The following is a 26,093-nucleotide window of genomic DNA, read 5'->3' as shown; positions in this document are numbered from 1 at the left end:
CAGGTAAGGTCTCTGGGGAGTAATGAAGTAAAGAGTTTGTATAAGGACATAGTGGGAGATATTTGGTTACGGGGGCCTTGCATGCCAGGTTGAATAATTAGCATATGATCTAAAAGAGAATAAAGAGTTTGCCGAGCAAGGGAGTGACATGATGAAAGAGGCATTTTAGGAAGATCAGTCTGCCAGTGAGAGGCAGGGTGGCTTAGTGGATAAAGAGCCAGCCTCAGAGTCAGAAGAACCTGGGGTCAAGTCCTACCTAAGAGTTGGTGGCTGTGTGTCCCAGGGCAGATCACCACCTGCTACGGGCAGCTCTCTGAATTGAGGTAATGACTGCTTCAGCCGAGGGGGCTTCTTCACTTGAGTTCCCTGAGTCGTTGGAATCAGAAGTCCAGTTAAAAAAAACCCAAACCCAAACCTGTCAGTGTAAGCAGGATGGAGTGGGGAGGGGAGGGTGAGGAGGCTGCTGAGGCTGCAGTCTGGGTGGAGGGGGCTGAGGACCTGTTTGGGGGTGATCATTATGAAAATGGAGAGGAGGGAACAACGTGAGGGAAGTAGGAAGAAAGAAGGAAGAGAATTTTGTGACTGGGTAGAGGGGCGGGGGGAAAGACAAGGACTGAAGGGTGACACTGGCTTTTCCCTCTTGAGGGGCTGGGAGGTGGGGGTACTACTGCCAGGAGCGAGGAAGGTGGGAGAGCCATACAGTTTGCAGCGGGGAAGTCCTGACTCTTTTACGGGGCATGTTGAGTTCCAGGTGATGATGGAGATGTTCCAGAGGCAGCTACCCATGTGGGGCTCAAGTCCTGATACAAATGTGATGATGTCTGGAGCAGCTCACTGTGAAACTCCCGGAGGAGGGTCAGAGCCCTCCAGTTTTCCATACCATGGTGTTCAGAGGTAGGTGTAGGGCCCCTCACAGGCCCTGGGACCTGATGTCATCAGGACCAGTTTGGTAAGAAATTCAACCCAAAGGATGCGGGATTACTCGTAGAAAAGCAGGTCATTTCCTGGTTTCCAACCTAAACAAAAGAATTACAAGAAAGTTAGGAGCAGATACATTTTCTGAGGTAAGAAGCCTGGCTAACTTGTTGATGGAGAACTGGAGAACATTTATTGGAGGAACTGGAATAGTGAAGAGCCTTGATTTAGGGATGCATAGCCTGGGGAAGAGAAGATTCACAGGGAAAAGTGATAGTTGTCATTAAGTACTTGAAAAGCTCTCTTGTGAAAAGATGTTTAGCTTTATTCTGCTTAGGCCCAGAGGGCAGAAAAAGAAGTATGAGTAGATGTTACAAAAGAGTAGATTTAGGCAGGATAAAGGGAAAAACTTCCTAATAATTAGAATTGGCCCAAGGTAGAATGAGCTACCTGGGGAAATTGTAGTTTCCCCTTCCTTAGGTAGAGGAGAGATGACCATTTGTCGTTCATGCAGTAGTGGGAGGGTTCTTTTTTGGGGGGGGTGGGTATGGCTTACACAAGATGGCCCAAGGTCTCTCCCAGCTCCAAAATTCAGTTATTCTTTGACTCTACGGAGAGGTGCAGTGGTCTTAGACTATCTTATGGAAGTCTGGGGGTGATTCAGGGCCAGGCAGAGGGAGCCACACGAATAGACTTGGAGCTGAAATGAAAGTTAGACTGAGCTGGGGATGATGGGGAGTCTGGTGTGTATCAGACAGCATTGGGAGTTAGTGAAAACAGGAACTCACCTGTGTGGTGCCCCACTTTCATATGTACATGTAGTCTGTCCTTTACAACAACCCTGTGATAGGCAGGGCAAACTTTAGTAGCCTTGTTTTACAGGAGAGGAAACAGGGTTTCAGAGAGGGAGATTTACATGCCCAAAGTCACACAGCTAGTAAGTAAGCAGTGCCAGGAATACAAACCCAGATCTCCCAACATTGAAAGCCCTGGACTTTACCCTAATTCATGCTTCAATAAATATTCATTGACTGAAGGACTGGGTGGGTGGGGGCTCATTTATGGAAGGTCTTGAATATATATGACCTAGGAGATGGGGTGATTCCCTACCGGGCTTGGGGATCTGGCCCGTCGGGGTTCCCCTTATCCCAGAGTAGAGGACCCACAGACTTGTACACTTTGTCCAGACAGAGAGGTTTGGAGCTCCCTTCAGACAATGGTGGGAGTAGAATGTAGTGGATGTGTCAGAGACTGAAGTGGGGCGGGGACACGGTGATGTTAGAAGGGGAGGGGCAGAGAAACAGGTGAAGAGCCAGAGCAGGGATGGGCCCTAGAAGGTAGAAGCTCATGAGAGAGGACAGGAGAGTGAGAGAGAAGGGAAATAAGGAGTCCAGAGAAAGAGAGGAGAGAGAGAGGGAGGGGGGGAGACAGACCAATGGAGGAGGAATGGGGAGAAATCCCTGAATGATGCCCACTGTCAACCCCCTAGAGGCAACAGCCCTTGACCTTCAGTCCAGGAGAAAGTGTCAGTAAATTCCACGGGGGAATCACAATAGGGTCCTACACTCTCATAGATTGTAGACAGTGTCGTTCTTGCCCCCCTTCCCAAGTACATGATCTCCTAGGAGGGGGAGGGAACTGGGAGAGGCTGAGCCAGGTGGTGGGGGGAGTGGTCTCAGGGGTGTCAGAGGAAGGTCTCTAAGAAACATCCATGGGCTAGAGAAGGAAATGGTGCAAAGAGTGAGGAGGAGTCATCCCATTTGAACAGACTGGAGTGATTCCCCTGGGACAGGGATGACCCCTCCCTCCTGAGGTGAGGGCTCTGAGGCCTCGGTTCATTCCTCTGCGTCCCGCCCGCCCCCCCTGACTCACTTCCTTTGCATAGAGGCGGAAGCCTCTTCATCAGCTTCCTCTCCCTCCTGGTTCTCTCCCCGACAGGCAGGTGTCCTGGTCCTGGGTTCTGGCTGGAGATTTCCTGAAGCCCGTCTTCCCTGATGCCACTGAATGCAGTCTCCTGACCTTTTTCCCTAGAGCTCTCTCCTTCCTCCACAAGACGGCCTGGGAGCCCCCAGCCCAGGGAGGCTTTGGCATTTCCTGCTTCCTGAACAGCTGGAACGGCTGGCCTCTTGGGAGGAGGGCAGAGCAGGGGACCAGGGCGCCCTGGGGTGGCTGGCTCAGGGCCTGACCTTGATCACACAAGGTATGGACTGGTTGGGGCTGGGGAAGGCCTTGTGGCTGTCCTGTCTCTCACTAGCTGGCTTTGTGTCTTGCTGTTTCTTTGTGTGTGGCTGTCTTTTTCTGTCTGCCTCTGTCCTGTCTCATTCTTTCTTTACATCTCACTCTGTCTCTGCCTCTTTCCTTATCTGTCTTAGTGTCTCTCTCTGTCTCTCAGTATCAGTCTCTCTTTTTCCTTCTTCTCTGGTTTTTCTTTGTCTGTTTCTGTCACCTCTCTGTGGCTTTTTCTTTCTTAATCTCTCTGTATGATTGTCTCTGTCTCCTCTTGAGCCTGGCTATGTATGTCTCTCCTTGTATCTTACTGTCTCCATCTCTCTCCCTGTGTCTGCCTCAAGTGGAGGTGGAGGAATTGGGTGGGGTTTCTTCTACCCCTCCCCCATGTCTGTGGGTATGGGGAGGTCAAGGGGCTTTCAGGAGAGGGGTCCATCCTGGGGGTGGTTTGGAGACCCTCACACTGTGAGCTAGCAGATGAGATTGCATCCTTGCCATTTTTCTAGCCCCAAGAAATGCCCTAGGGACTTTCTTCTCCACCCCCTAGCCCTGGGTCCTCTGGGGGTCTGCTTGGGGAGGAGCTAATGCTGCTCTTACAGCCTTTATCCTTCACTAGTGTCCTGCTGACTGTGTAGTTAAGGGAGAAGATCAGTTTAAGGAGGGAACCTAGGGGGACAGTGTTTGTTTATCCAATTATAGGAGTAGGGGAGCTGGAACTTTCAAGGGAAGGAGATTGGCAATGTGGTTTCAGTCCTTGGGCCTTCCTGCCCTCTTTCCCCCACCCCCAGCCCAGGGACCTCCTCCCTAGAAGCCCAGTGATCATAGCATTGGCCCTGGATGGGGGAGGAGATGGAGTCAAAGCCTTATCTACTTCTGGACCCTGCCAGTGACCCCTCTGTCAGGAAGCCCTCTAGGCAAGCAAAGCCACAGAACCACTCACCCCTCCCACTGTCAGGCCTGGCCACTTCCTCATTCACTAAACAGAGCTGCATTTATTCCCTTCTGCTCTGAAGGATTTGCATGTGAGGCTCAGGCATCCTGATGGTAGCCTCAGAAGTTTACTTGCTGTGTGACCCTAGGCAAGTCATTTAACCTGTCTGCCTCGATAGGGAGTGGTCATAATAGCAATGACCTCATTGATACCCACCCCCCCCCATCACTGGCCTAGCCCAACCTGGCTGAGAGCCGAGCTGTAGCCACCTCCCAGCATGGCTCTGGGAGAGCATCTGAGATCCTTTGTGATCTCTGAGAACAACCACAGTTACCTGCTCTGCCCAGTTCAGGAGAGCCTGGGATTTGAGAAGGTGGTTGTCCTGTCTGTCCAGTGGGAGGGGCCTTAGAGCTTATCTAGAGTCCAACTAACCCTGTCATTTTACAGAGAAAAAAATCCAAGCCCTGAGAGAGAAATCAATTTGTTCAATGTTTTAAATAGGAAAACCAGGATTGGAACCCAAGTCCTCTGTATCCAAATCCAATTCACCAAAACTGTACTACTTCTTGTAGGAGGAACAGTAGGAGCCAGGGACAAAGGAAGGAAAGAAACAAGCATTAATGAAGCACTTACTATGTACCTGGCACTGTGCTTAGCACTTTACAAATATTATCTCATTTTAACCTCACAACAATTTTATGAGGTCATTGCTTACTACTCCCTATCGAGGCAGACAGGTTAAATGACTTGCCTAGGGTCACACAGCAAGTAACTTCTGAGGCTAGATTTGAACCCAGGCCTTCTTGCCTCCAGGCCCAGGGCTCTATCCACTAGTCCATCTCCCTCTACCACCTCCACCTCTACCTCCAGTCCCTCTCCCTTTGCAGCTGGGATGTTGGAAAGATGGAATCAGGCTGGGGTGATGGGAACTGAGAGCTAATGATCTTAAGATTCCATCATACTTCTTTTCTGAGCCTCTCTTTGGTAGATCTATTATCTGTTTTCCCATTGGTTGTAGTCCTGCACCTAGCTATGGAGTTGCTTAGGGCTGAGAAGGCCAGGAACACAGGGTACAGGTACCAGTGATATCTTGAGATGTCCCTGGCAGACCTCTGAGAAGGCTCTTAATGTGATCTTCTTGTTCTAGGAAAGACAACCTGAATGGTGTGTCATCAAGAGCGATGGAAGGAGGTCAGCCAAGCCCCGGACCTGCCCAGGTTCCCTCAGGGGGCATGGTCTCCTCACCGGTGAGGGCCGTCATTCGCTTGCGCCGGAAATTCCGGATCTTGCGCAAGAGCCGCATGCGATCCAACCTCCCTGGGGAGTCGTCCCTGGCTCTGACCCCGTCCCCATCGCGGCTGCTTCAGAGACAGATCTCCCTGGACCGGGCCAAGCTGAACAGCACCCCCGTGTCCCACTTCCCCCACCGCATGAACTTTGAGAAGCCCCAGTATTTCACCTTTGAGGCCCCCGTGGAATCGTCTTTCAGGAGGAAGAAGAAGCGCCGTAAATCCCGAGTTGTGTTGTACCCAGAGAGCTCTCGGAAGTACCTCCCGACGGAGCAGAAGAGCAAGGCCAAACGCTGCCTGCTTCTGCTGGTGGCCATTGTCTTCATTCAAATCCTCAACGCCATCGAGAACCTTGATGACAATCTGCAGAAGTATGACCTCGATGGGCTGGAGAAAGCCCTGCAGCGGGGCGTGTTTGGCCAGAAGGCCGCCATGGACAGCATTATGGAACTATTGCGGGATTATTTGGCCACGCACATCCACAGCCAGCCTCTGGTCATCTCGTTCAACGGCCCAAGTGGAGTGGGTAAGAGCCACGTGGGCCGGCTGTTGGCAAAACACTTCCGCTCGGTGATGGAGGGGGATTTTGTGTTGCAGTACTATGTGATGCATCACTGTCCGGACCATCAGGAGGGCCTAGCCTGCCAGCAGGATCTGTCTGAGAGGATCACCGACATGGTGACCCGGGCAGAGGTAGAAGAAAAGATTCCTGTGTTCATCCTGGACGAGGTAGAGTTCATGTCTCCAGGCCTGCTAGACACTCTGCATGGCTTCCTGCAGCCTCAGCAGTCCAATGAGTTCCTCAATGCCATCTATGTGCTCATCAGCAGTATTGGCGGCAGCGAGGTCACACGCTTTGTTCTGCAAAACATCTCCAGCAAGCTGACCCCACAGCGCTGCAGGGAGGAGCTCAGCCAGTCTGTCCACGCCCTCCTGGCAAGCACCCACCCGCTCTGGGAGACTGCTGAGGTGGTCCCTTTTGTCTTGCTAGAGAAGTTGGACATCATGAACTGCTTCCTGGATGAGATGGTGGGGGAAGGCTTCTACCCGGACCAGAGCCACATCGAGAGCCTGGCAGGTCAGCTCAGTTACTACACCACCAAGGGAGGGGAGTTTGCTGTCACAGGCTGCAAGCAAGTGGTGGCCAAGGTCAACTTATTATAGTGGACACCTCACTCTTCCTGCACCTGTCCTTGCCTGTCCTCTTCACTATTCTGTGGAATTCAAACATACCGTCGTAGGGGATGGCACCAGAGGGCTCAGTGGATTGCCCCTGTCCTCCTCCAGGCTCTCACGTTTCCTGCCTTGCCTGGCTTGGACAGTGTTCCCAGGCTTATCCTCAGGAATACTGCCTCTCGGCAGTTGGGGGAGCCCAAAGTGCTGCTCGTAGGAGGAAGGTCAAGGCCTCTATTTATACATAGGACTTTATAGCTGCTTCCTCAAATACTGTCCCCTAGGATGGGGCAGCAGGCATCTAGATTGCTGGTTTCTCTGCAAAGTCAAGACACGTGAAGGAGTTTCAGGAGCTGAGGGAAGGGCTGGTGCTGAAGGCTGCAGTTCAGACTAGGGGAACTCTTCCCTATGCCCCTCCCCCCACAACCTCCCCACTTCCTAAGACTGATGTTCAACACCTGCTTGATCACAGTGCCAGAGGTTCCGCCCCATAGAACACCAAGCCAGATATGGGCAATGGAAGGAGAGATGCTTCATGAAAGCTGAGACCCTGGGGAGGGGGGTGATTGTCAAGACTGTGCCATGGCCTTCAAGATTCCTAATAAATGTCTGCCTGGTCATCTGTTTGATTAGTGTTAATAATATACATGGGTTCAAACATTCACCTTGTTTCCCCAGCCACAAACTGTGATCTAATCCCAGCTACAGTCTGATCTGATCTAGCCAAAGAGAGGCCTGTAAACCTGGCCGCAGACTAATAGGCAACCCTGTGATCCCAGACTGATCTGTAACCTCAGTCATAGACTAGCCTTGACTACGGATTGAATCTCTACTCTGGTCACCGACTGGACCCTGACCCTAACTAACCACCTCTAAGGGTGTGAATGTCAGGGCAACCCATACCCACTTCCTCCCTGACAGGGGCATCTTCATTAGCCAAGGGTCAGTAAGTGATTCAAGGGGTTAGTGGTTGGTAAGGAAGCCTTGAACAGAGTCAAAAAACAGTGCTTACATCATGTTTCTAATTCTCCCTTCCACCCTCACAGATGAAGGCTATATTGATCCACAGTTCAGGCATTTATAAATAAACAAGCATTTATAAATCATTATGTGCCAGTTCCTGTACTAAGTGGGGAATACAAAAAAACAGGATCCCAGCCCTCAAGGAGTTCACATTCTAATAGGGGAGACAATATGCAAATAACTATGTACCTTACTTCTACCAGAAGCTTTTCCCAACCCCTCCTAATTCTAGTACCTTCCTTCTGTTAATTATTTACTATTTATCTTGTATATAGCTTGTCTTGTATATATTTCTTTGCATGTTGTCTCCTCGTTGTAAGTTCTTTGAGGGCAGGGACTGGTTTTTTTTGCCTCTTTTTGTATCCCCAGAGTTTTAGCACAGTGCTTTGCTGTACAAAGGCACTTAATAAATGTTTATTAATTTATTGATCAGTTGATTGATCAACTGAACATATACAGTATAAATGGAAATAATGTTAGAGGTAAGAGGATGGGGGTCAAGAAGGTACCAGGAAAGACACCCACCCTCTAGATGGTGAGATTTTAGCTGACTCATGAAAGGACAGCCATATGAAAAGACAGAATAGGGAAGCTGAGGATTGTGTTGGAAGAACAGCAAATAAGCCAGTGGGTATAATGTGGAAGGAATTAAAGTGTAAGAAACCTGGAAAGGTAGAAAGGGATCACTTTATGATAAGAGGGGATTAAAATGCCAAAGTGTTTTATATTTGATCCTGGAGGTAAGTAGAGCCCCTGGAGTTTATCGTGAAGGGGCGACATAGAGCACTTCACAGCTAAGTGGAGTGTGGGTGATGAAGCTGGGGCCTGTCCTGACCCCAGTCATGCCCCTTTAGCAGGGCCACATGCAGTACTGGTACTGAGAGCACCTCACATACCTCTGGGACCTTGCAAGAGCCTCTTCAAATCAAAGCCTCAGTTTCTTCATCTAAAATGAGGGGTTGGACTTGACTTCCAAGGATCCTTCCTCCTGCTCAAACTTTATATCACCTAACCTCTGCCTGCCTCCCTTTCCTTAAATGTAAAATGGGGGTAATAATCGAACCTACCTCAGTAGGGTTGGTGTGAGGAGCAAATGAGAATATTTGCAAAGCACTTTGCTTGTTTTCTTCCCAGCTATTCGGATGCTGGTGAAGGAAGGGCCCTACTCTTCACTGAGCAGGAGGCTGGGGGCTGGAGGAGTGGGGTGGACCCCGGGCTACGCAGTCCCCCGGTTGGTGCTTTCCCTCTCGGTATGCTCACCTGGAGCGAAGTGGGGATGGAGTGGGAACCTTCACCTCTCCGAAGGCTCAACCAAGGGGGGCTAAATCCATTCTCCAGAACCCACCCTACATATCCAGGCCCTGCCCCCCCCGGTGGGGGACGGCTCTGCTCCCCACCATTCCCGCAGTTGCGTGTCTGGTGCCCGCTCCCCACGCACCCTCGCGTAGCACCCTGCCTGCTGTCTGCCCCCATGCGCCCCTCCCCAACAGTATCGTGTCTGGTGTCCTCACGCACCCCCCGAGCAGCACTGTGCCTGCTATCCCCCGTGCACTCCACTAGCTGCAGCTTGTTTTCAAGTGTACCTGGATGCCAGATCCTTGGTCTTGCAGGGAGGCCGGAAGGGCAAACATGGTGAGGACCCATTCTTCCCTCCTCTCCCCCTCCTCCCTCCCCCCCCCCTCACCCCCCCCCCCCCCCCCCCCCTCCCCCCCCTGCCCCCCCTGGACGGGCGTCGGGAGCGGAGTCCCTAGAGGTGTAGCCTAGACGGAGGTAGAGCCTGGGCCACATTTCTTCCCCCAACTGGGGGTCTGGGATGTCAGAGAGAGCGCTCGCCCTTGCCTCCCTGCCTCCCCCCTGCTCTTTTCTGTTCACATCCCCGCTGCACCCGCTGCTCCCAGCGCGGGGTCTCAGTTTCCCCGGATACTAGGATACTACTTGGCTTCTCTCTCCCTGTCCCTCCCGCCCCCCACCCTCACCTCTTTGCCCCTATAGACGCTTCCAGACGGAGCCTGCAGGTTGGGTTTGGGGAAAGGGCGCTAGAGAGACTTGGAAGAAATGAAAGAGTCGAGTAAACACTTAATGATGTTCCTCTTTCCGTCCGGGGTTAAAACCACTCTCGCCTCTCAGGCTCCCCAGGGGTACACAGATGAAATCCTTCTGGTGACTGCTCCGGGTCAGCAGTCTCCGGTCCTGAAAGGGTGGGCGGAATTGGAGGCTCTTAGATGCTGACTGTGGCAGTTAGAGTGGACACTATCAGATCCCGCTAATAGGAGCGTGTTGATCCGTGAGGGAGGAAGGAAAGAAGGAAACAAGCATTTATTAAGCGCCTACTATGTGCCAGGGGCTTTACAAATATCTCATTTGATCTTCATACCAACACTGGGAGGTAGGTGCTATTATTATCCTCATTTTATAGTTGAGGAAACTAAGGCAGACAGCGGCAAAGCTACTCTGCCTAGGATCATACAGTCTGAGAACGAATTTGAACTCGGGACTTATTGACTTCACTTCCAGCACTGCACCATATAGCTAGGCACTGCACTGGAAAAGGACAAATATAGTTTTGTTTCCATCCAGGAGCCTACAGGGGTAGCCCACAGCCTGTACAGCCAGGGGGAGCTTTTTTTTTTTTTAATTTGTTAGGATTTTTTTAAGGGGATGGGGAGAAAATTCCCAGAGCAATTTCCAAAAAAGTGTTAACTTAACTTGTGATTTTTCATCATGTAGCTTTTGTACAGTCACCAAGATTGTTATCCCACCACCGCAAGGTTAACAATGTGAATTAGATTTAATTTTTTTAAAAACAGGTAAACTGATTCACTTAAAAAAATAAAATTTCTGGTCTTTTAAGGTCACATCAGCTGCTTTTAAAGTGGCTTTTTAAAATCTGGAATGATGGAAGTGATCCCAGGTGCTCAGCATGACCTGGCTGAAACCCTGGGGTTCTCATCAGTCAGGTTCATTCTGTCTTGTGCTTTCCCAAATTTTAAATGGTGGTGGTTTTCTCCAAGGTCATGGTTATGAAGGTCAGTAAGGGACTGAATGGCCTCTTCCACTGAACCCATCTGGATCAGAGCCATCTTCCGGTCCTTTTGGAAGAACTTGAATCCTTTGACCATTCAAGGGGGAGCTTTTAAAAGGCAGAGAGAGAGTAGATACTTGTCCAGGTAGAGAGAGAACCAAACATCATAGTTTTTAAGAGATGGAAAGTACCTGGGGCAGCTTGGTGGTGAAGGATAGAGCACCGGTCCTGGAGTCAGGAAGACCTGAGTTCAAATCTGGCCTCACACCAAACACTTGAGGCTAGCTGTGTGACCCTGAGCAAGTCACTTAACTCCACTTTCCTTAAAACAAACAAAAAAAAATTAGTGATCATCTAGCGCAATTCCCATATTTTACAGATGGGGGGAAAAAAAGGCCCAGGAAGTTTCGATGAATTGTTCCTGGTCAGACAGGTAGAAATGGCAGAGCCATAATTTGAACCCAGGTGCTCTGATTCTAAATCCAGTCCTTTTTCCATTGGACCACACACTGCTTAGTCTCCCTAGGTAGGCTAGAGAAGGATTTGGGCTGGAGAAGGACTATCTCTAGGAGTCCGGAAGTAACCTTAGGTCAATGCCTCCTGATTCAATCCCTTGATCATCACACCCCTGTCCCTGCCCCCCACCCTTATAGGAAAGGTTTCATCCTGGAGAATACTGGGTGAGACTGTCAATAAGCTTTGTTCTCTTTCTCCCGTAGGCTTTGATGCTGCCTAAATTTTGCAACTTCACATAAGGGCCAGGAGCGTCTTTAGGGCAACAGCAGGGTGGGGGCTGGCAAGCTTCTTTGAGAACAGACAGTTCTCAGTTTCCTGGGAGAAGTAGGGAAGATAAAGGACTGAGGGTTTATTTGCAAACAGTTACCTTCAAATCTTCAATTTCACTGAAGTCACCCAGTTCTGAGCAACAAGATGAGAAGGCTGATAAGGAGATTATCAGAGTCTAGGTACAGGAGTAGTGTGACCTTTCCACTCAAGTCACCTCTCTGGCTCTGTGATTGACAAGAGGCCAGGACACTGCGCTATCTCTCTCACTTAGAGTCAGTCAGAAGCTGGAGAGCTAGTCAAACCCATACCTGTCCAAGAATCCCTTCTGCAGCTCACCTTTGCTTCGAAGACTTCTAGGGAGAGTCAATGAATTACCTGCCAAGGCAATCCCATTCCAATTATTAGAGGCAGCTAGATGGCACAGTGAACAAAGTACTGAACCAAAGTACTGAGTCAGAAGACCAGAGTTCAAATTTGGCCTCAGAAACTTACTAGCTACGTGACCCTGCACAAATCACTTAACCTTAAGGCTATAAATTTGTCCGCTGTTATTATTAGCAAAATTTCACTTACATTAAGCTTAAATCTTTTTCTCTGTAATTTCTATCCGTCGTACCTTAGGGTCAAGAAGAAAAAGCTTAATCCCTCTTGCACAAAAGTCCTTAAAATACTTGAAAACATTTATCATGTTCCCCTTAAATCTCTTCCCCAAGTTAAACATATAAATTTATTTCACCCAATTCCCTTTAGATGCTTCCCACCTTATTAATATGTTTCCTAAAATGTGGCCAGGAGAGCTAGGCTATACAGGTGACTGTTCCTGGGCTAGGTCATTCTGTTGCTGGGCTGGACTAGCTCCTCGTAAGGGGCAGAGTCTGTAACTAGATAGGTCCATCCACGGCTAGGTTGCATCAGGGCTAGGCTGGCCTAGTCTTTGTCTTATTTGAGTTTACTCCTTAATGAGAGCTGTAATCCATGCCAGTTCCCACCTCAGGCTCATCTAGAAAACTCACCTTGGGTGGTGTGTGCTCTTACAGAGATAAGGGACCCTGGCATTGCACAGCAGCTTATTTCTGTCAGAGCCTTACTGAGATAATAGTCAAGTGCTAAGACTTTTTCAGCCTATTCTCAACCAAGAAATATACTGGTTGTGAGTCTATCTTCTCTATTTCCTTCAACTCCAAAGTACAAATAGGGCTTAGTAAGTAAGGAGTAAAAGCCTGTGGTATCACTCCTGGTAGCTGGGTGTGATGTGAAAGTATATACCTGCGTTAGGAACTGACAGCTTCTTGGGCAAGAGTCATGTGTGTTTCCAGACACTGTTCAGGTGGAGACAGAAGCATCAGACATGTAGGGGAAGCTGGCTCCTCAGCATTCCAACTTGCTTCCTGGAGACTGTTAGAATAAACCTCTTGGCTTGAGCTGTGAGATGTTATCTCACTCTAAGCAGAAGACCTAATTCACTCATATATTTTCTGATGGATTCTAATCTATAGAACTTCTCCCAATTTCTGCCTGGATATAATTGCTATTCACTCTTTGTGGTAGTCCTTCATGTAACTAGCATTGGTTGGGAAGGTACTAAAATGAGGAGTATTAGCTAAGGGCTACTTTCCCACTTAAGAGCAACCAGGATAAGGACTTTTTTTTTTAAACTCAGACTCATACAGCTAGACCAGAGATATTTGGAGAGGGAGGGATGAAAAAGAGAGACATGGTTTAGTCCAATACCTCGTTAGAGACTACAGAAAAAAGCACCTAGCCTCATGGCACTTCTGGGGACTGTCTACTCCTTCATTCCCCAGTCCTTCCTCCCTCTTTTCCCCCCACCCAACGCCAGCCCACTGATGAGGCTCTCCTCCTCTCCCCAGCACAGCACAGCTCTGCAAAACTTCCTGAAGCAGGATTACGTTTAGACCCTCAGGCCAAGTGGTATATGGGTATATTAAATAATCAATAAACTCTTGAGGCAAATTCAGTCTTAAGCAGGACCAGCCTCCCCTGGAGTGACCTGGGGTATCAGGGACCTGTCTCACTTGAGAGTCCTATTTTGGTTCTTAACTCCCTTGGTTATTTTTCTTTTCTTTTTAAAATAAGTTTTTTATTGATATCTTTGATTCCTTGCATCATCATAGTTATCTCAAGTATCCCTCTCCCCCACAATATAACAAATAGTATTTTTAGAGAGGAAAAAACAATCAGCATAACTGACTGATACATTGCAAAAAAAACCCAAAATATGTGCAACATGTAATAGCTGTGGACCTCCGACCTCCGTGTGGTGGTGAGTTGGAAGTGTCCTTTAACATCTCTTCATTCTGAGTCCTGCTTGGTCTTTATAATTTTGTTACATTCTCTTTTACTTTTTGGTGTGTAGTTGTTCTTTCAGCTTAAATGATTACAGCTGCTGTGTATGTTGTTTTCTTGGCTCTGCTTACTTCCCTCTGCATCAGTTCATATAGATCTTTCCATGCTTTTCTGTATTCATCACATACATAATTTCTTGCAGAACAATAATATTCTGTTACATTCACATACTAGAATTTGTTTAGCCATTCCCCAATTAATAGGCATCTTACTTTGTTTCCAATTCTTAGCCATCACAAAAAGTGCTGCTATAAATATTTGGGAATATATGGGGACTTTTATCTTATTGATGGCTTCCTCCTTAGGGTGTAAGTCCAGTTTGATGACTGCTACTTTATAGTATAGCTTGAGTTCCGGATGTGCTATCATATCCTTGTTCCTACTCCTTTGTATCATTTCCTTTGATATTCTATGTCTCTTGTTTTCCCAAAAGAATTTTGTTATTATTTTTGTCATGTTCTGTACAGTATCCCCTTGGTAATTTGATTGGTATAGCATTAAAAGTATAAATTAATTTTTGTAGTATTATCATTTTTATTATATTAGCATGACCTAACCATGGACACTGAATATTCCTTCAGCTATTTGAGTTGATCTTTATTTAAGGAGGACTTTGTAATTGAATCTATACATGTCTTTTGTGTGCTTTGGAAGGTTGATTCATCTACATTTTATGCATTTTGTAGTTATTTGGAATGGGATCTGCCTTTTTATTATTGCTTCTTGTATTTTGTTATGATCAATAATATAGAAATATTATTGATTGTTGAGGATTTATTGCATGGTTATTTTCCTCTATTATGCTGTTATTATCATATAAATTGTTCTAATTCTGCTTACTTTGTTCTCCATCAGTTCATAGAAGTCTTCCTACTTTCCTCTGAAACTATCTCCTAATTTCTTATGGCACAATAATATTCCATTACATTTGTATATCACAATTTAGTCATGTTCCAATAGGAGGATAGTTCCTTGGTTTCCAACTTTTTGCTACCATGAAAAGAGCTGATAAATTTTTTTTTTTGTATGTATGGATCCCTTTCTTCTTTCTTTGAAGCATAGATCTAGTAGTGGTATTACAGAGTCAAAGGGTATGCTTAATTTGGTAAATTTCTGGAGATAATTTCTAATTGCTTTCCAGAATAGTTGTACCAATTCACAGTGCCACCAAAAATTCATCAATGTTTCTATTTACTCAGGGTCCCACCAATATTTGTCGTTTTCCTCTTTTGCTATCTTTGTCAGTCTGATAAGCATGACCCTAAAAGCTGCTTTAATGTATATTTTCATAATTATTAGTGATTTAGCCTTTTTTCATGTTATTGTTGATAGCTTGGATTTCTTCCTTTGAAAACTGCCCATTCATATCCTTTGACAATTTATCAATTGAGTAAGGGATTTTAGTCTTATGAATTTTAACAAATTCCTTATATTTCTTGGATAGAAGATTTATCAAAGAAGCTTGCTGCAGAAAATTTTCCCAGTTATCTATTTCCCTTCTAATTTTGACTGCATTAAATTTTTTTGGTGCAAAAACCTTTAAACTTTAGGTAATCAGAATTGTTTATATTTATTATCTTGTTTTGTCATGAATTCTTTCCCTATCCATAGATTTGAAAGGTGATTTCTTCCTTGCTTCTCTAATTACTTTTTATATCTAGAACACATATCTATTTGGACCTTTATTTGGGATATAGTGTGAAGAATTGGCCTAAACATAATTTCTGCCAGACTGCTGTCTAGTCTTCCCAACAGTTTTTATAAAATAGTGAGGCCTTCCCCACAGTGACTGGAGTCTTTGGGTTTTTTGGATGCTATGCTATTGTTTATGTTTTGTACCCATTCAATTTCACTGATGGTCTTCACTTTTTTTTTTATAAACCAGTGCTAAATTATTTTAATGATTATTGCTTTGTAGTACATTTTGAGATCTGGTACTGATAGAATCTCTTCCCAATTTTTTTTTCTTTCATTACTTTTCTTGCAATTCTTGACCTTTTGTTCCTTCAGATGAATTTCATTATTGTTTTTTCCAATACTAAGGCCTTAGTAGTTTGACTGGCATAGCATTGAATTAATTAATTAAAGCAGTGTTGTCATTTTTATTATACTGGTTTGACTTACCTATGAACAATTAATGTTTAACAGGCAGCTAGGTGACACAGTGGATAGGGCACCAGCCCTGGAGTCGGGAAGACTTGAGTTTAAATCTGGCCTCAGACTCTTTTTAGCTGTGTGACCCTGGGCAAGTCGTTTAACCCTAGTTTCCTATCTGTAAAATAAGCTGGAGAAAGAAATGGCAAGCCACTCCAGTATCTTTGCTGAGAAAACCCCAAATGGGGTCATGAAGAGTTGGATACGACTGAACAACAGCAACAATGATTATTTCTCTGATTATTTAGATTTATCTTTAATTTCTGCAAAAAAATGTTTAAAGCTAGGTTCATATAGCCAATCATGGTGGATATACTTCCAGGTATTTTTATAACTTCTGTCACTATTTTGAATGGAATTTCTTTTTCTGGCTCTTCCTACTGAGTTTTGTTGGTTCTATATAGGAATGCTAATAATTTATGTGGATTTATTTTATAGCCTACAATTTTGCTAAAGTCATTAATTATTTAAATTAATTTCTAGTTGACTCTCTAGGATTCCCTAAGTGTGCCATCATATCATCTGCAAAATGCTTATGCTTATTCCCTTAATTTCTTTTTCTTATCTTACTGCTGTAACAGTATTTATATATAACAAGTATTTCTAGCATTATATTAAGTAGTAGCGGTGATAATGGGCATACTTGCTCTACCTCTGATCTTTTTGGAAAGGCCTCTAACTTTTTCTCCACTACATATAACATGCTCTTGAATTGAGACAAATGCTGTTTAAATATCAGGGAAAGGTCCATATGATTTCAAGAGTTTTTAATAGAAACAGACATTGGATTTTGTCAAAAGCCTTTTCGGTATCTACTGATATAAGCTTACAGTTTTTGTTATTTATGTTATTAACGAGATTATATTTCTAGCCTTCCTTTTTTGAAACAACCCTACATTTACCTGGTGCAATCTTTTTAGTATGTTGTTGAAGATTACTTGCCCATATTTCATTTGAACTTTTTTGCATTAATGTTCTTTAGGGATATTGGTGTGTGGTTTTCTTTCTCTGCTTTGTCTCTCAGTGGTTTAGGTATCAAGACCATATTTGTATCATAGAAAAAAGACTGGAAAAGTATCTTCTTATTTTATTGTTGCAAAGTTTTTGTAGTATTGAAATTAATTACCTTTGAATGTTTGATAGTTAAAGTATTTTTTATGATCTGATGTTTAATTTGCTTTTAATCTGCTTCATTTTATATTTTCCTCCCAATGGACCTACTTCCATGTTTGGAAAGATGACTTTTCCATGTAATAGCCTCTTTGATTTATAATCCCATTGTTTCTATAACTTAGCAGATCATAGCGTCATAGATTTAAATCGGCAAGAGATCGTAGAAATCTTTTAATTTAAACTCTTTATTATACAGATGTTGTTCGTCCTCATTCTCAAAGAGGACCATGATATCAAGGAGGTGATGCTATGCCGTGAGAGTGAATTGGATTTAGGTGAGGCAAGGCTGTGCCTTACTTTCTCCTCCAGAGCCATCTGGGTCCAGTGGGAAGATATAGATAAGGATGACTGGAGATGGCCCTGGATGCAATGGGAGTCCTTGGCCTTTTTACGCTCAGGTCTTTAAGAGGTCTCAGTTTGACTGAGGCAATGCCCATTCAGTAAGTGAGTAAGAAATGAGGCAAAGAATGGCCTTTTTTACTTAATCAATAAAAAAAAAAATCAATCCGGGAGAGGAAGACCCTTAGGATTTCTGGCTGAAACAGAAACAATTACCATTTACATTTACTCTGAGCCAATCAGGGCCCAAACAATGACCAAGCAGGGCCTGGCCAAGGATCTTTTGTTGGCCAATCAATGAGAGCCAGAGTCATTTGGGTTTAAGGCATGGCTCTTAAGAAAGAAATCTAGCCCATAAACCCCAAGATGTCTTTGGAGGTTTCAGCTATCAAAATTTGAGGAAACTGAGGAATAGAGAAGTTAAGTGACTTGCCCGGGGTCATAGAAGCCACAAGTAGGAGAGCCAAGATTTGAATCCAGATCCTTTGATTCCAAATATAACATTCTTTCAATTACCTGAGGGATATAAAGGTGAAGTGATTGGCCCAGGGTTACATAACTAGTTTTGGAGGTGGGACTTGACTCTGAGACCAACCCTACACCTTGCTGCCTGACCATGAGAGCAATAACTAAATTGTCCAACGCTCTAATGTTTAGAAAGCTTCTTCCTCACCACCACTCTGGCATGTTAATCAGGCTGGGATTTTTTTGAGCACCTGGTGTTTTTTTATTCTAAAAATACACATTTATCCTGGGTTTCCATCAAGGAACTTTTAAATAGACTGCAGCTGCCAGGGAAGTATTGTCTTTTCATCTGTGTCTCTCCACATTTTCCTGACGCCTACACTCTGTCCTCCTCTTCTCTAACGCTGAACCTGGAGCTGTCGCTCTGGCTCTCTCTCCCACAAGAATGTCGAGGTGCATTGGCTGTGACACTCCCAGTTAGGTCCTGCACTGGGAACCCATTCTTGATGGGATGAGAGCAGATCTTTGGTGACCCTGATGAGAGCAGGGTCAACTAGAACCATGGGAGGCAGTTGGATTATTTGGATGTAATGAGGGAAGGAGCACCTCAGATTACAGACAGCAGATGAAGCCTCTAATCTGCTCACTCATAAATGACAAAACAGCCCCCCCTAATCCCCCTGATGAGTCATGCAGCCATGGTGAAAGGTATTGAGTGATGGTGGCCATTGAAGAGCAGAGCCATGTAAACTAGCAGTGACAGCTATGTCCAAGAACATCCCATGTCTCCCCCAAATTGACTTTGCCTTTCAACAATATGCTCTTTTGGTTTTAAAGTATGGATTATTATATTATGCAATAAATGTATAATTGTATAATATAGATATTATAGAAAATTGTATTATGCAATAAATGTATAATTGTATAATATAGATGTTATAGAAATGTATAGAAAGTCTATTTGTTTTTAATATACTTTCCCACTACTACAGTGCCATATAACCATTGGTCTTCCTCTTTCCTTCCAACTAATTTTCTAGAAAAGTATTTGACCTATTTATTATTTTGTTCACCCATTTCAGTCATGTCTGACTCTTTGTGACCCCATTTGGGGTTTTCTTGGCAAGGATACTAGAGTTGTTTGCCATTTGCTTCTTCAGCTCATTTTACAGATGAAGAAACTGAGGCAACTGGGGTTAAGTGACTTGCCCACACAGCGAGTGTCTCTTTGACCTATAGAAGCATATGTATTAGGCATGTCCAGTGAAGTGTCAAGTGTGTAATCTTTGCTGCATGTACTCCCTGAAATAGCATAAGTCCACGACTTTATGTTTTTATTCAATTGTATGATGCCTCTTTTCAATTTTAGAATATGGGTTGCTTTTTAAGATAAGAAAAAGAAGAGAATTATAAAAATTATTAAAATAAAAGAATTATAATAAATGTGCTGATTGTATATACTGACTCAGATGCTTTAATTAAAAATTTATATGAAAATGCTGCTGTAATGAGTGAAATAAACTGAGCTTATGACTAAAAGAAATACAATTTTTCTCTTTTTAAAGATTTTTATTGATATTTTCTGTTTGTAATATTGTCATAGTTATGCCAAGTATCCCTCTCCTTCTCCATACAACAACGTGCTTTTTAGAGAGGAAAAAACAACTAGCAGAACCAATTGGTACATTGAAAAGAGTCCAAAAACATGTGCATTGTACATGTAACACTTATGGACATCTCACCTCTGTGAATGGGTGGGTTGGGGTGGGATATCCTCTTACATCTTTTCATTCTGAGTCCTGCTTGATCTTCATAATTTTGTTACATTCACTTTTGCTTTTTGGTGTGTAGTTGTTCTTTCCATTTATATTATTGTAAGTTAATGGGTATATTGTTTTCTTGGCTCTGCTTACTTCACTCTGCATCAGTTCATATAGATTTTCCCATGCTTCTTTGTATTCATCATACACATCATTTCATACAGCACAGTAAAAGTAACATTTGCGGGAGAAATGTTCCTAGAAAATGGTGTAGAAGACAAAAACATGAATCGATACATTGAACCTAAGGGAAATAGGGGGTTAGGTTCCCACCCCCACCAAAAAGTATAATCTTTCACTAGAGAGTGCTGAAAATACACTTTTCTGCATGCAATTCTTCATAACAAAACATTAATTCTGATCATAGGCACTTTTCCTAACACATCATGAAATAAACCATAAAATTCAGTATACAAATAAAATTGGTAATATGACAGTTTTTCCAGCTAGCAATTCCCTAGAATTCTTTGACCTTTTGTGCTAATACCTCAATGAAAAAAAACATTGATTTCAGATAATATTCACTTTTCATTAAACATGAAATCTACAGTGCCATAAATACTGTACAGCAAATAAAATTCTTAAAAGTAAAATATTTTTTAACCTGAATCTTACCTTCCACTGTGTCAAGATGGTGATGTGAGGGTATTGTACTATATACTATACTGCTATAACTGTCTGTACTATGGCCACCCTCTGAAAACCAAGGGAGAGGTCACTGGGACTTTCGTTGCTGCCTTTGGAAAATGTGGAGACTGGCAAGGTGTCAACATCACCTTAGAGCCCAAAGGACTTGCACTATAGTTTGGGGGCATAATTGCAACATAAAACTTGAGTTTTAAAGTCAAACAATGAAAATATGCAATGTATGCGTGGGGAGCTTTTTACAATATTAGGGTGAATAAGAGCAGTAAGTGCCTGGTAGGATGCCAGCTGTTTCACAAACTTGCAAGCATGACTCCTTTCATTTTTAACTCTGTTGCTCGTGGCCCCCAATGTGTGAGGCTGCCAATGTAAAAGTGAAAATGAGGTTACTAATAAAAGCATGGGAATGCTTGAAGTCGTGAAAGTTAAATGCGTGAATATTAAGGATTGACTGTATTCCATTGCATTCATGTCCTAGATTTTGTTTAGCCATTCCATCACTGATGGGCATCTTACCTTGTTTCTGATTCTTAGTTATCACACAAGTGCTGTTATAAATATTTTGGAATATATGGGGACTTTTATTTTATTATTGGCTTCCTTGGGGTATCAGTCCAGTAATGGAGGCTCTGGGTCAAAGGGTATGGACATTTTAGTCATTTTCTTTGCATAATTCCAAATTGCTTTGCAAAATGGCTGTACCATTTCACAGCTCCATCAACAGTGTGTTAGTGTGCCTATCCTTCCACAACCCCTTGAACATTGATATTTGCATTTTTTGTAATTTTTGCCAATTTTAAGGCGTGAAGTAAAACCTTGGGGTTGTTTTGATTTGCATTTCTCTTATTATTGGTGATCTGGAGCATTCTTTCATTTGGTTGTGAATACTTTGCAAGTCTTTTTTTTTTAGAACTGTTTGTTCATATTCATTGACCATTTATTTATAAAATTTTTCTTAGTCAAGGTCAATGTAGTTTCTATCTGATGATGCAATTTGTTATATTTAAAAAAATAGATTTGACCACCAGCTTCAATTATTTGTAGGTCCTGACATTCCAAATTAAGCATATTTCCTTGAAGTAAAATAGGGAATAACAAGTTTTCAGTCTAATTGGTATGAAAAGTGTAAGTGGTTAATATATAGTTTATCAAACAACAAAGTATTTTGCTTTTACTATTTCTTTTCCTCTAAAGATGCAGCAAAGGTCACATTAATCCAACATTTATTAATAAGTAATCCAGAAACTAGCCTAGGGGTAATCAGTGTTTTAAGAACTAGCAACTGTCAATATCTAATGTGTATAGCAGTTCTTTATGATAAAGTTTTAATAAGGTCAAAATATTCATGTATTATTGACTGAGGGCAAATAGGTTTGATACACTAGCCAAAGTATAATGGAGTAACTGATTGACATTGTTGGTATGTTTGGCAAAATGTAGAAGAACAGACAAGGGTCACAATAAACAAATTTACAATTCTGAGAAAAGTTTTTTTCCTAAATCTTTTTAATATGCTCCAAAAAATAAGATCCTGTAATGCCAAAACAAGTTCAGTAATCTCAAGAATGCAACTGGATTAGTCACATCCAAAATGATTTAATTAGGTCTTTGAATAATGTTGTGTGGTTGTATGTTCAGCAAATGGAAAGATTGTTTTGATAATTGCTAATGGTATTACAGACTGTTGTGGTATGGTATTTTGAAAATGAAAAACAGCGTTGTTGAACATTTTATATATATTCAAAGACTATTTGCAATTGATGGTCAACCTATTTTTGACCAGTTAAATGATGTTCTTGGCATTGTTAAATTTTGCTCGTCCTCAGAAGCCTGTCTATTTTCCTTTTTTTTTTCTTTCTTTTTAGGCAATTGGGGTTAAGTAGGGGTTGCCCAGGGTCACACAGCTCATAAGTGTCAAGTTTTTGGTCTGAGGCTGCATTTGAGCTCAGGTCCTCCTGACTTAAGGGCCGGTGTTGTATCCACTGGGCCACCTAGCTGCCCCCTAAGCCTGTCTATTCTGATGGCACATTTAATGTGTCTAGATATACTGGGGTGAAGTCAAACGAAATGCAAAGAAAAACATTAAAATGCTTTATGTAAATGGTGATTGTTGTTGTTGTCCTTCATTCTTGAAGAGGACCATGACATCAGGAAGGTGATGCCATAACTTGCAAGTGAATTGTATTTAAGTGAGGAAGGGCTATGCAAGGTCACCAGCCTCACTTTCTCCTCCAGAACCATCTGGGTCCAGTGACCAGGTATATAGACCAGGACGACTGGAGGTGGTATACATCATTTGAACCTCATTCTAAAAATGAAAGAAGGTAGGCAAGCAGGCAAGAAGGAAGAAAATCAGCATTTATTAAGTGCCTACTGTGTGCCGGGCACTGTGCTAAGTGATTTTCAAATATCTCATTTGATCTTCACCACAGTCCTGGAGGTTGGAGGTGTTCAGTTATTTCAGTTGTGTCTGACTCTGTGACCCCATTTGGGGTATTCTTAGCAAGGATACTAGAATGGTTTGCCATTTCCTTCTCTAGCTCATTTTATAAATGAGGAAACTGAGGCCAACAGGGTTAAGTGACTCGCCTAGGGTTATACAGCTAAGAAGTGTCTGAGACCAGATTAGAACTCAGAAAGAGGAGTCTACCTGACTCCAAGCCCAGCACTCTGTCCACTGAGCCATCCAACTATTATTATCCCTGTTTCATAGTTGAAGAAATTGTAATTGAAACTCAATGCATGTGTTTCAAGTAATCACAACAGAATTGTCTTTGATTTTGGTGTTAGTCAGACTCTTCTTGCCTTTAGGGAGGGGAGTCACATGTAACGTATGTTAATGTAGAATTCATGAGTAGGATTCTGGTTGTAGATCCACTGTCAAACATGAGATGGATGTGGAGCAGAGGCAGTCTCTGCTATTTGACAAAACCACTTCATCGTGTTCCAAGCTTGACAAGAGATAATTAAAACAACTCATTTGCTGATGCTGAAACAAAAGTCAGGGGCCCTGTCCACCGACTAAATTCCTTGAAGTTTAACTTTGTCCTTCACATGATGAACTCTGTTCCCCAGACTATGGTCAAAGTAGGGCTCTTCAGCTCTAAATCTCAGCTGGTTGCAATGACAAAAGTAAAAAGTTGACATAATTCTTTGATTGTGATAAGATATAGACCAGAATATTTCCTTTTATAAAATTAAAATTTGTTGCTGTCTTTTGTTTTCATATTGCCTCATATCCCCCTGCATTTTCCTCTCCCATCCCTAGAGAGCCATCCCATACAACAAAGAATTTCTTTTAAAGAGAAAGGAGCAAAAAAGAAAGAAAAATATCAGCAAAACTGATCAATACATTAAAAAAAATCTGAAAACATTACAGTTCCATACTTGTGGACCACCCAGCTCCTCAAAGGAATGGTGGGAAGTATCTTCCCATTTCTGGTCTTTGGGGCCATGCTTGTTTTTTATAATTTTGTAACCTATATTTTTGACCATTCTGTGGTTGTTTCCTCCATTTACATTATTATAGTCAATGTGTATATTGCTTTCTTGGCTCTGCTTATTTTACTTTTATCAGTTCATGTAAGTCTTTCCATACTTCTCTGTTTTCATCATATTGGTTATTTCTTACAGTGCTGTAATATACAGAATATTTCCATGACAATATGAAAATCAGTGTAAAGGATGATATGAGGCTAATGGAGCACTGGCCAATGAAAGCCCAGTCCCCATGAGCATGAAAAGGGGGCTCAATCTTATGCAATCCCATATGTGGACTACAGAGTATGGACAAGTATGCTATGACTGGTTCCTGCCCACTTACTGGATGGTAGAGAAAAACCTTCAATTGTTTGCCGAGATGGGGCTCAACATATATGTACACGACATCCAAGGGAGAGGACAACACAGTGTCTTTTTTTCTAGCACTGATCAAGGCAAGGATGTCTGCAAGCCTCTGGGTTGGGAGCGAGATAGTAGCAATGGTGGCAGTGAACTCCTTCTGTCAGCTTCCTCTCTCTCTGTCATGGTGAACATGAAGCCACGAGTACATTTCTATGTTGTGTCTGTTTTTTCCTGCCTTAGGTAAAGGAATATTGGAAATGAGATGAGCTAGTTCGTGACCTGATGAGCTTTGAAAGGTGAAGAGAACAGCAGAAATTCAGGCTAGAGTTCATGCCAGAGTTTGCAGACTGCCAGACCTGGTGAGGACCAAAGACTGTACCTGCTTGACCCTGCCCCAGAGATTCACTCTAACACCCTAGCTTCTGCAAGGAAGGGAACGACTTTGTCCATTGACTGAACTGCTGTATTTGGAAGCAGACTTGATAGGGTAAATGTTCATCCCAACCACATTTAGGCAGAGTCCCCAGCTAGTGAAGTGGTTGGGGAGAAATGTTTTATAATTCTATTCTTGCTATACCTTCTCAGTAAATACCCCTTTGTAAAAGCTAGTTGATATTAATTGGGATGTTAACGAATGGTACTGATGATTTTGAGGATATACTAACTAGTACTGGCAATTAATACTGGAGAGAACGGTGTGTGGGATGTTTGGAGAAGACTAGCACTTCTGGTGTGAGGGCTTCCCCAGCCCTTCTCAGGGCTGCTCATCCACCTTTGACGTCTACCTTCACCTGGGTCTCACGGAAGGTGTAGCATGTCTAGAGACCACACCAGTAAATCCTTCCTGGCAGATGGGCTAAACCAGGTTGAGGGTAACTGACAGGTTTGAGGCCTATGAGTTAAGAGGATGTCTATCCCAAGCATGTGAAGACTTCCCCTGGTGGAATGGGCAGGTGAGAACAATTTGTTCCAAAGGCCATGAAGGAGGCTGAAGCAGGAGTTGTAGAGTGCTTAAAGTCTGTTCAGGCATCAAAGGAGAAGGTGCCAAGGTCTTCCACTTCATCCTGGGCCATTACCAATTGTCCTGATGACTCAGGGAAAAGAGAGGGAGGCTGACAACTTTTTGCAACCCTGCCTCACTTAAATCCAATTCACTTGCAACTCAACACATCATCCGTGATGTCATCAGAGAACAGAGAGCAAACAACAGCAACTGGAGAGAACACACTTAGAATGGAGGCTAGGGTAGATAGCACTAGAGAAGAACCCCATAATCCTTCAGAGTACCCCTATAACCCTGTGTGCGCAGAAATAAAGCCAGCTATAAGCCCTCTGGAGACATAACTCCAATGTGAGAGGGAGGTGGGCTAAGGACTCCAGACTGCTACCCACTGATTCCCCACTTAAAAGGAAAATGTCTACCCTTGTTCATGACACATTTGAGTCCCAGCATTACTTTGATTTAAAAAAATAGGAGCAAGAGAGAATATTTTCATTTTATCATTCTTGGACTCAACAATTATTAGTATTGACCAACAGTTTGAATATGAAGTTAGTAAAATTGTGATTGCAATGGAATAATTGCTGAGCGTAGGCAGGGACAATATTTGAATCATTGCCAACAACTTTAAAGTGTCCTCAGATGGGTTGGAAACTGAAATTGAATTGCTTTGGGGTTATGATAGTTCTTTTTCTTTCTCTGAAGGTTGCAAATATTACAAACACCAGCAGAGAGTCACTTGAGGGCTCTAGGAATCAGATGAGTCTTCCACATTCCAGGCCTTTGACAAATCTATTGGATGCTTGGCCGTCTTACCTGTTGACAAAGTTATTCATGTCAAAGAGCGTTTTTTGAAACTAGCAGATGTGAAAAACAAAGTACAATGTCTCAACCACTCCTCGGTTTTCTTGTGATGTTGCAT

General features: G+C 43.4%; 1 protein-coding gene across 1 annotated transcript; it reads left to right on the top strand.

Annotated features, from left to right (window-relative positions):
* The first annotated feature begins 2,824 nt into the window (after positions 1-2,824).
* On the top strand, positions 2,825-7,158 carry TOR4A (torsin family 4 member A). Its single transcript, XM_027853274.1, has 2 exons — positions 2,825-3,115; positions 5,220-7,158. The coding sequence occupies exon 2, from the start codon at positions 5,254-5,256 to the stop codon at positions 6,523-6,525; it is 1,272 nt and encodes a 423-aa protein (XP_027709075.1). The 5' UTR covers positions 2,825-3,115; positions 5,220-5,253; the 3' UTR covers positions 6,526-7,158.
* Positions 7,159-26,093: the final 18,935 nt, after the last annotated feature.

This window comes from Vombatus ursinus, unplaced genomic scaffold (assembly GCF_900497805.2).
Source record: "Vombatus ursinus unplaced genomic scaffold, bare-nosed wombat genome assembly UNPS02000580.1, whole genome shotgun sequence".
Lineage (NCBI taxonomy): Eukaryota > Metazoa > Chordata > Mammalia > Diprotodontia > Vombatidae > Vombatus > Vombatus ursinus.
This window is presented reverse-complemented; position numbering and strand designations above follow the sequence as displayed.

Excerpts from the sequence above, each read along its gene's own strand:
- TOR4A (XM_027853274.1), top strand. The coding sequence starts at position 5,254 with ATGGAAGGAGGTCAGCCAAGCCCCGGACCTGCCCAGGTTCCCTCAGGG.